The 10,838-nt window shown below is 37.6% G+C and overlaps 1 protein-coding gene across 1 annotated transcript; it reads left to right on the top strand.

The window, feature by feature from the left end:
• Positions 1-258: 258 nt before the first annotated feature.
• On the top strand, positions 259-2,031 carry LOC106797624 (protein MAIN-LIKE 1-like). The gene is made up of 4 exons (XM_014772449.1): positions 259-612; positions 741-1,133; positions 1,269-1,400; positions 1,504-2,031. Exons 1-4 carry the CDS (start codon positions 259-261, stop codon positions 2,029-2,031), a joined length of 1,407 nt encoding a protein of 468 aa, XP_014627935.1.
• The last annotated feature ends 8,807 nt before the right edge of the window (positions 2,032-10,838 follow it).

Genomic DNA, 10,838 nt, shown 5'->3' with positions numbered 1-10,838 from the left:
AATTACAAAACTACCCCTAATACAAAAACTAGTCTAGGTGCCCTAAAATACAAGGGCTAAAAAATCCTACATTTCTAGGGTACCTTACCTACATTATGGAGTGCCACGGCCCAAAAATAATGAAACCTTAATCTAATATGTACTAAGATAAGTGGGTTCATACTTAGCCCATGGGCCCGAAATCTACCCAAAGGCTCATGAGAACCTTAGGGCCTTCTCTTGCATCTTTGGCCCAATCTTCTTGGAGTCTTCTATCCAATGCCCTTGCGGGGTAGGATTGTATCATTAGGTCACATTATTGGTAGAGGTGTGGGCAGAGGAGATTGTGATGATTCCGATGATGCTCCGAAGCGTCGACGGCCTACCGCATCCGCACGGAGGCAGCGAGTACCTATGATTGTGGCGCAAGATGAGCCAATGGTCCCTGCGCCAGATGTAGAGGCTGACGTATTTCCCGTTGACCCGATGGCACTAGCTGATGTAGAAGACACTAGGGCAGACATTCCTGCAGACACAGGCACGCAGGTTGCTGAGGATGAGCATGAGGGATTTCCGGGTGGTCCGAGCGACCCATCCGTGCTGACCCAGTATGCAGATCACGTTGCTTGCAGCGTATAGACGGGAGAGATATTTATAATATTTATTTTTAGTTACTTGTTAATTATACTTTATGATTGAAATTAGTTTTCCTTTAAATGATGATTTTAACGAATTTTGCATTCCTTTATACTTCAATTCAGGAGCGTCCTGAGTTGAAATTATCCTCTCACAGGAGGAAGGTCCATAGTTTAGGCAGACCTGTCCCTGCCATTGAGGGACTAGTTTCTGGGATAGGACTAAGTCCTCTGATCATGTGTTCGGTAGACACTAGCGATCAGGGACTTTTGTCCTCGTTTTTCAAGCGGTGGCACCGGGAGACGTCTAGTTTCCATCTCCCTGTGGGAGAGTTGACGATTATGCTGGATGACGTCTCCTCGCTTCTGCATTTGCCCGTGGTTGGCGACTTGCATGCTTTTCAGCCCTTGCACATGGATGATGCGGTTCAGATGCTGGTGGACTTATTGATGGTCTTTGCAGAGGCTGCTAGGGCTGGGACAGGGCAGTGTCGTGGACCGTACGTACGCCTGCAATGGGTACGTGATATCTAGGAGCGCCGATGCCAGGCAGGTCATTGGACAGCTGCGGCTCGCGCATATCTTCTTCATCTTCTGGGTTGCACTCTGTTTGCTAACAAGAGTGCAACCAATGTGCATGTTGTGTATTTGGAGGCCCTTCGTGACCTCAGTCAGACCGGGAGGTACGCATGGGGAGTGGCTGCACTGGTGCATATGTACGATCAACTGAATGATGCCTCTATCAGCAACAGCCGACAGCTTGGCGGTTACATCACACTACTGCAGGTAACAAACATGTTTTTCAATCGTTGAGGTTCAACAATGTTTAACTTTAAATTTTGTTAGACTTTCATTATTAATGTTTATCATTTTGATGTTACCTCTGTAGTGTTGGATATACGAGCACTTTTCCTCAGCCACGGAGTCCATTGCTGATCAAGACTACGACGAGGATTCACCGCATGCCTATAGGTGGATTGCGAAGAAGAAGACCGTGAAGAGCATACATACACCGGCGTACAGGGAGCACCTGGACCAACTCCGGATTCCGGATGTCTGTTGGATCTCATATGGGGAGCACCGACCAGTCCGGGACTTCCATTTGATTTCATGCTATTCCGGTCTCCTACGCTGGGGGCCTGTTGCTGTGTATTACCGACTAGAGAGGGTCGTGTGGCAGTTTGGATACACCCAGACCATTCCTGCTCTGCCTGCCAATTCATGGGTGTTGTATGATGATATACACGACAGGTGGATGCACTACTCAGATCATATGGTTCAAGCAGGTGAGGTGTGCGCCGTGCCAGGTCAGTGTGCCAGCGACTACATGGACTGGTTCTTCCGCATTTCGCATCCTTTCATGACACCAGGCCACACATCAGATCCTCTGCCAGATGGTCATGCTCCACAGCCCTGAGTCGTCCCTCAGGCCCCACAGACAGATATCCTTCACGTGTCGAAGCCAGGAGCACCGTCGACATTTGCGAGGCCCACTGTGGAAGAGCCTAAACATGCAGTGGTAAGTAATACTAATAATTTACGTCATTTACATCAATGTTTTCATAATAATTTGTGTAATCTGTTTGTTTTGTATTTAACAGGAAGTTTGCCATGGGATTGCTGAGAGGTTGGAGTGCCATCTGAGCCTAGGGGTGGTCACACCAGGCTCATCGACACATGAGGTGATTGAAGAATGCCTCAGGATGGCCAGGAGTGTCACATAGGACCAGCTAGTATATGTTAGGTCTCGACGCAGGCGGCGCACGGATCAGGCATAGTTTATTTACATATTTTATATTGATATTCGATGTATATACAGATATTGTACTTGAACTGACTTCATTAGTAATGTTTGTTTTATTTATTTCCTTTAGTAATGTTAGTTTTATTTATTTCCATTGATTATGTATTCCCTTTGCCTAATCTAGCTTATAAAATTTTATAATTTTATTCTATCAAAATAAAAACCTAGAATCTTATCTCGTATTTTACATTTGTGTCTATATACACGCGCGTTATTAAAATGGTCTAGTTAACTTAGTTATAGTATATGTAAATTATTATAAATGGTCTAGTTAACTTAGTTTACCAACTAATAAAAAGTAATTTTTAATATAACTTTAAATATAATTGAAATAAAGAAGTTGAAAAGGGTGTAGAAAAGAATAAATTAAAAAAAATGGAAATTGAAATAAAGAGGTTGAAAACATGGACACACATGCTTGAAAAACTTCTAATTAAAAAAATTATAATTTTATTCTATCAAATTAAATTTTTTTTTAATTTCTCTCCTCAGATAAAAATCCGTATTTATATTTTATAATTTTATAATTAGGCATAACATTTATATTTTATTTTAAGAGACTAAAAAATAAAACCTTCTAATTTGAGAGACTAAAAAATAAAACCTTCTCATTTGAAGCATTATACAACATATTAAATTAATAATTGACTCATAATTTATTTATTTTCTTCATTTCCATATTTTGAATCAGAGTTAAATGTACTTTGTTAAATATTTTTAATTAGTTCAACATTAAATTATTTTTAATTGATGACAAAATGTATTTTAATTAAATTTTTATTTTATAGTAGTTTCTTTAAAAAAAATGAACTACTCGAGTTTAAATAATTAATTGTAATTTTTTCAGTTGTTGTAGTTGTTTTTTTATATTTAAAATAAAATTGGAAGACCGACAAAAAAATAAAAGTAGTAGAAATCAAATTTAACAGAGAACGACAACTCATCTTCCATTTCTAGAAACAAAACAATTATGTGATACATGAATTCAAACAGTACATAAACTTCAACATAGTCGAACGAAATTAAATTTGCATTAAATACTACAACTAACTCATGCTAATTTTGCGACAAGGACAACTCGTCTTTCATTTCCGGTACAGGTTTACTAAAAGCAGTTAAAATTTCTATTGGCCCAATTTTTTTTCAGTAGTTAGACTCAATCAACACCTTCATCATGTCATAATTGGCTTTGAGTTCAATTATTTTGAATTTTATAACTTTTTCTGAATACTCATGGTGACTTGGTTTCCAAAAAAACAATCGCCTTACCATTTGTGTTTCATGAATACCATAAGGGGAATCCCAGTAGGCACAACTTGCTTGATCAAATCCTTCAGTTCATCCATGGTACATCCGGTGGGAATGCCAAACTTTTTGGGATTTTTTCCTATGAATGAGTAACCAACAAACTCATTTTGGCGTGACATGTTTCACCTCCCATTGTAATATAGCAGGGCATCATGAGTAGGGGTCATAGTAGCTTGAAGTTAGTTTAAAATACCATCTGGGGTTCTAGCAATGCTACATAATAACTCAATCGGACCAACAAACGAAAATTCATGATTACACATTAACATTGTGTTAATGTTAGTGTTTAGCTCTACTGAGCTTTAAAAGATTGGCTAAGATTTTGTTAAAACATAAGCACTTAGACAATGAAGGAAAGCTGGAGTTGCTGCACATGATGTCCAACGTTATGTCAAGGAATAAGATCGGGCTGCACAATGCACAAGGCAAGATAAAATGTCAAATGAAGAATTGAAGTTGCAGGATCCACGATGTCGGATACAATGTCCTGACATCCTGCCCGAGAATACTGGAGTTGCTGTACAATGCAAGATAAAAGTCAAGTGCAGAAGTGAAGCTGCAGGATCCACGATGTCGGACACGATGTCCTGACATCCGGCCCGAAAATACTGGACATATAAATATGTTATATCTTTAACAGATTATTGTGCAGTTAGCAAGAGATTAGATGATCTATCTTCTGGAACGAATTAAAAGATCATTAAAGTTCGAATTTCAAAGTAGAAGAGTTCGTTCAGGGATTAAAGATTAAAGATTAAAGATTCAAACTAAAAGATCAAAAGTTATCTTTTAGTTCTTTAACTGCAGAATTTTTCAGAAGAAGATAGATCTCCTCCAGCATCAAGGCGTTGCAGCCCAGAAACGCAAATTGCTATATAATCATGGAGGCTGCACGAGTTCTGTACCAAGTCCGGGATTGAAGAGTTATTTTGTGAGTTTTGGGACTTGAGTCTTTTGTGAGCCACCTTGATGGTACCCTAGCATCAAGTGTTGGACCTATGTGTGTAGAGTTGATCTCTTGTGTCTAGAGTTGATCTCTAGTGTGTAGAGTTGATCTCTTTTGTTCAGAGTTGATCTCTGGTGTGTCTTTGACTTAATTGTAAACACGGGAGTGTGAGTGAGAGGGAGTGAGCAGAGGTTCTCATATCTAAGAGTGGCTCTTAGGTAGAGATCGCACGGGTAGTGGTTAGGTGAGAAGGTTGTAAACAGGGGCTGTTAGACCTTGAACTAACACTATTGAGAGTGGATTTCCTCCCTGGCTTGGTAGCCCCCAGATGTAGGTGAGGTTGCACCGAACTGGGTAAACAATTCTCTTGTGTTATTTACTTGTTTAATCTGTTCATACGGACACATATAATCTGCATGTTCTGAAGCGTGATGTCGTGACATCCGGTACGACATCTGTCCCCTGGTATCAGAATTTCAGTTAACATCAGCATCATCTTTCAGTTGCATACATTGAAACCGAAATTGATTACCTGCATATGTGAAAGGCTACCGGTAGTAAATTTCATCCAAAAATTGCTTGTCGATTAGCTTAAGGGTATTGTGTATTTTGGTTTTTAACGTTTGAAAATCACACCCGTTAGGTACTCGAATGGGAACTGGAGTGGAAGCTTGAAAGGAAACACCACTGTCATTGTGAACAATGGATCCATTTGGAAAAATAAAATCTAATGTGGAGTTCACAACTGTCTAACTGCTTGTCTCTCCCAAGAATGCCATAGTTTTTTGTAAGAGTTGGGTTAAGACTGAAACTTGTGATTTTTTTACAGTGTTAGGCTATGTCATATATATAGATGAGTTTTAATATCAATGCTGCATTTTTTAAAGATAAAAAATATGCATGCACATACTTTCTGTATGTGTTGTCAACTACACCAATGACATGACATGCTTTAGCTTGCATCAAATCTGCATGTGTAGTCATGTTGTGCAGGGTCCTTTCACGTGCTTTATGTTAATGCAGACAACAATTTAGCATACACGTTTTTTCACAATGTGTATTCAACTCAGACAACGATATACCATACATGTTTTTTTAGAATTAAGTAATAATTTTGTTGTGGACATAACAAATGAATGTGAATATCCAATTCAAAATGATCAATCATTATAAATTACATGTTCAATCATCATTTATGTCAACATAGTCTCTCTTGAACATCACGAAGCTCTTGTAATGCTACATTCTGCTAATATATGGATTTGGCAATGACTGCGCCTGCAGATGACAATTGCTAGACCATAGCAATGCTACAGGTGGTAAGGGACAACATTCTTTTAAATAAACCTGTTGTACATGCGAAAAAAGTGTTAACTCAATCCTACAAATCTCATTGCATAAATATAAAAAAAACACTTCATATCTTCAATGTACCTCAACAAAATGATTGTCATACACATGACCGATACAAATTATACGAAGCAATGAAGAATTTGCCAGCGGTTGACTTCTAAGAGGAAAGAATGTCGTGCTTTGTTGTTTAGACAAGGATACAATGATTACGTTATACCTTGATGCAATAACATGCACCACGTCCGTTATATCCATCCACTTATCCGTAGTCACCTGAATGAAACAAATATACACGTCAAACTTAATTTCAAAGTAAAGTCTTAAAAATCAAATACATAAATTACATACCTTGGTTAACCCATCAACAAGTAGTGACATCCTTAATTCCTCAAATCTCTCTGTGCCACCAAAGAGCTTGATATAGTCTTTTGAGAATTTGGCAAGTTCTTTAAGCAGATGGTTGCAGACCACCGACCAAGAGTCTTGACCCATACCTAATAAACCGACAACCGATCGATATCCACAGTTACCATCAGCTTTGACATCAACAATCTTATCAATGAAGTTGTGCATAAATGGATGAAACTGGTCCAACATGGGCATCATTGTTGTTCGATTCAGTTGCTCAGAGGATGATGCAGTACGCCTCACCGACAAATTGCTATTTTGCATAGATTCAAAGGCATCTACATACTCCCAGTAAGATGGATCGCGCTTTGTTGACCTTGGGTTTCTGCTCATAGCTTTCTTTGGTGCCCCCTTTGTGTTAACCTTTGCTGGAGGAGGACACATCAAATGCTGATCAGGGTATGCAATTTCCCAAAGTTTAGTCTTCAGAGTAAACTTGCCACCAACATCAAGTTCTTTGAATCTTTTGGATATTGTTTCCATTACTTCCTTGATGCTCACCTCAGGCTCAGATAACCCTTGGTCTGAAAAACTGAGTCTCCTCCATAACATATGGATTGAATCCAGTGGGATGCAACCACTAACATATTTGGATAGCTCACAAGCACAAGGAAGACCAAGCGTGGTTCTCATCACGCAACCACAACTTGAGGGATTCTTGCCAGCATAGTCAACACGCTCTAATTCAGCAGCAATCTGATTTAAAGCATACTTTGAAACCATTCCAAGAAGCCTCATGTATAAGGTTTTTTTGAACACATGTCCAATGACATGTGTACTTGTTTCAAATGATGCTTTAATCTCCGTGTGCTGCAACGCAATCATGTTGTTCATGGCATCCCACACACTGCATAAGTCTCCAATGCTATTTTGTAACAACCTTTTTAAAGACGAGTGAGCAGATTCAACCCTACATTTCAAATACACAAATAAAAATAAACACATACAATAACACAATTCCATAAATTCGTCAACGTTAATAAAAATAGTTGAACAGTTTCGTACCTGTTTGTTGTTGTGTTTCCTAAGTGCATCACCTTATTAGTCCAAGCGGAAACAAATTTTTCCTTGTGTGGTATTATCCATGTTTCCTCCACATAGTCTACACACATTGGCCAAGGTGCGCAAGCCATTTCGAACTTTTTCAGGCATTCATCAAACTGTTGTTTTGAAGGACAATCAGTCAGACATCCCCAGCAATCCATGACATAATTCCAAGCATTTTTTTGCGCAAGTAGTGATTTACATTTGGCCTTCACATTGTTGTTTATGTGAAAGCTGCACAACAAATTTGTGCATTCAGGGAATACATCCTTCACTGCATTCATCAATGCTTGGTCTCTGTCAGTGACAATAACTCCAGGGAGGGCATCACGCTTTAAAAAAAGGACCCGGAAGCGTTGTAAAGCCCAGGCCAAATTATTAATGCGTTCACCCTCTACATATGTAAAACTGGCAGAGAATGTCATCCCAGTCGATGTCACCCCAACAAAATCGAGCAGTGGGAGTCTGTACCAGTTTGTTTTGTAGGTGTTGTCTATCAAAAACACCAAATTAAATGCATTGACTAACTTCACTACATCAGGGTGACACCAAAAGATATCATGAACCACGTCTTCATCCTTTATTCTGTGCCAATGAATATATTGATCATGTTCAAGAAGCTTCATCAGATGTTGCATTTCAAGATTGCTTCCTCTTATGGAAGAACAAAATGCACTTCTTTCATTGTATATCTGTTTAATGGTCGTACAACTATTGGCATTGTGTTCCTTCAAAGTTAGCAGAATGTTTCTTGGCTTCACCATGGACTTCGTCATATTAGCAATAATTGTTTTTTCAGCTTTAGTCAATTGCCCAGCATATGGATGTCCAACTAATGACTTCGCCAATTCATGATTATGCACTCCACAAATCAACTTCACCATCCAGCCTTCTCCTCCAACCACTGGCTTGCAACGAAGCTTGAAGGGACACCCACATTTTCTAGTCCCAGTGTCTCTTCTGATAAATTCTTTTTTCCTACACCTATACTCGCCACTCCTTTCACAGCCAATTAACACAAACATAGTCCTTCCTTTACTACTTGTGTTTGTGTCCGACCTTAAAATCACCACCACAAATCCGTTTTCATGAGCAACGGATCAAGCCCACCCCGCAAAACATCCCCTTGGCACTTAAACACCTACAAAGCAATCCACATAATTTATGTTTTCTACCAGTATTCATTTTATTAAATCTGTGACAAACACTAACATTATAACCTGAGAAGTATTGAACGCATCCGAACAATCAACATGTGGTTCATTCACACCACATGCTTCTTCATTTTCATAATCCATATCCGCTTGTTCAGAAATTATTTCATACATCCACTCATCTTCGTCCATCTAACCAACGCAAACAAAAAATGGTCATACAAACAAATTAATAATTAAAAAAATGGAAACTGAATTCAAAAAACATCACACTTTAAGACACTTACGGATCAACTTGATCCGTAAGTAATCTGTACGTCCGCGACACAGCCACCTCCTTCTGCGTGCCTCGTTTGCCACCGCCGACCACCACAATGCACCTTCACCTTCACCGCACCTAACAATTCACAACGAACCAACGAACCTGAGACAATGTTGCACGAAAACCACAAAAACAGAGAAAAACAGCGAACAAAAATGGCAGCTGTGAAGCGCAGAAAAAAAAGAATCTTTTATAAGGAAAAAAAACCCAGGGGCATTTTTGGCATGTAAAATTTTGTTGGGTGCACCTAGCAGCACTCTAAAATAAGTCTCCTTAGTTTCAATCAGAAACATAATACTCACTTGGTCTAGCGTCTTTTGCGAGAAAGAGGGTGCGTCGTCAGAGCCGCGAGTCGAAAAGTGAGATGTCAGAACCTCCATCATTGCTCTTGGGGATGTTAGTGAACTCGATGGGATTGAATCAATTTTGAAAAGATAAATTATTGGATCTAATCATTTGGATTTTGTTAATTGACTATTTAATTAGTTTAGTTTAAAATTTCAATATGATCTTATTCAATTTAATTTAAAGCGGTTTGATTTAGATTGATTTTAGTTTTAATTCTATTTTTATTTTTGAAAAATATTAAATAAAAGGTAAGATATATAATAAATGTAATAAGAAATAATTTTAAGTATCATATTTTATTTATATGTTGTATAACTAATAATAAAATATTTATGTATGATTTTAACTCAACTAAAATAGTTAGTAAAAAATAATCTTTAATTAAATATTTTTCTTAAATAGGTATATAAAAGTATAAGTTATATGATAATTTTATAAATATATCTTTAAATATAAAAGAAAATTGGCTGGAATAATTGGGGAAATATATTTCACAATAAAGAACTGAAAAAAATATAATGTTCCAATGTCTTTCAAAGCCAAACGTTCAAATGATTTTTCGTAACTTCCACTTCTATTTTAAAGGTTATGAAACCTTATAAAGTGGACACAAAAATGTTGGAACCTTTTAAAGCCTAACGTTAAAATGATTTTTCTTATTCCTTTTGACATTTCCTCCCTCTTTTATTTCTATTGGATGATCTTAGTAGAATATTTTATTATGTTAATTCGGTTTAACATTTTTATAAGAAAATGGATGGACTTGGTTGAGTGGAATCCCAAACTTTGCACGTTGACTTGGAGAGGTGTCTTTGACAGGAGAGAGGACATACAAAACAATGGACTCCGACGCTCAAGTAAGAATATAAGTTAGCAAAGAAAAACAAGTATGTGCTTAATAAGACTCGTATGAGCGAAAGAGAGAGAGACACGAGCTTGATGCTCGTGTCCTGAGTGTGTGTTGAGTCGTGTAGAGGGGTCGATGAAACCTGTATTTATATTAGTTGAGTATGGTTGTCGATCCTTGTTTATAGGAATTGTTGTAGCCTTGTACATAATTCCTGGCTTGTATATAATAGCTGGAAGCTTATACATATTGTTAGATATAAGCATTTGCTTATAGACAAAAGGTAGAAAATAATCATACCTTGTAGATAATGTGTGACATTATAGATAATTTAATACCCGCCAATAGATAAGATATTCAAAATGCAAAAACAGAGGATTTTATTCAATTAACTAAAATGAACTAAAATGATTTTGTTCAATTAACACAAAGGAGCTCATGTGAGTAAAATGGTCACTCACTTTATTATTACCAAATAAAACTTATTAAAAACATATCAGGCTTAGAACAAGGCCATCAAAGTTTACAAAAGAAATCTTGTTAAACAATGGAATAAAATAAAGTATAATAACATCATGCAATTGAATTAAAAACTCATGCCCCAATGTCACATCCTATCATAGCATTGTGTCCCAGCATCCTCTAACACGAGATTCTTTAAAGTCATCCAAAACACAAACAAATTATACA

Source organism: Glycine max, chromosome 2 (genome assembly GCF_000004515.6).
Source record: "Glycine max cultivar Williams 82 chromosome 2, Glycine_max_v4.0, whole genome shotgun sequence".
NCBI classification, from domain to species: domain Eukaryota; kingdom Viridiplantae; phylum Streptophyta; class Magnoliopsida; order Fabales; family Fabaceae; genus Glycine; species Glycine max.
Note: the sequence above shows the minus strand (reverse complement) of the source record. Positions and strands in the feature narration are given on the sequence as shown.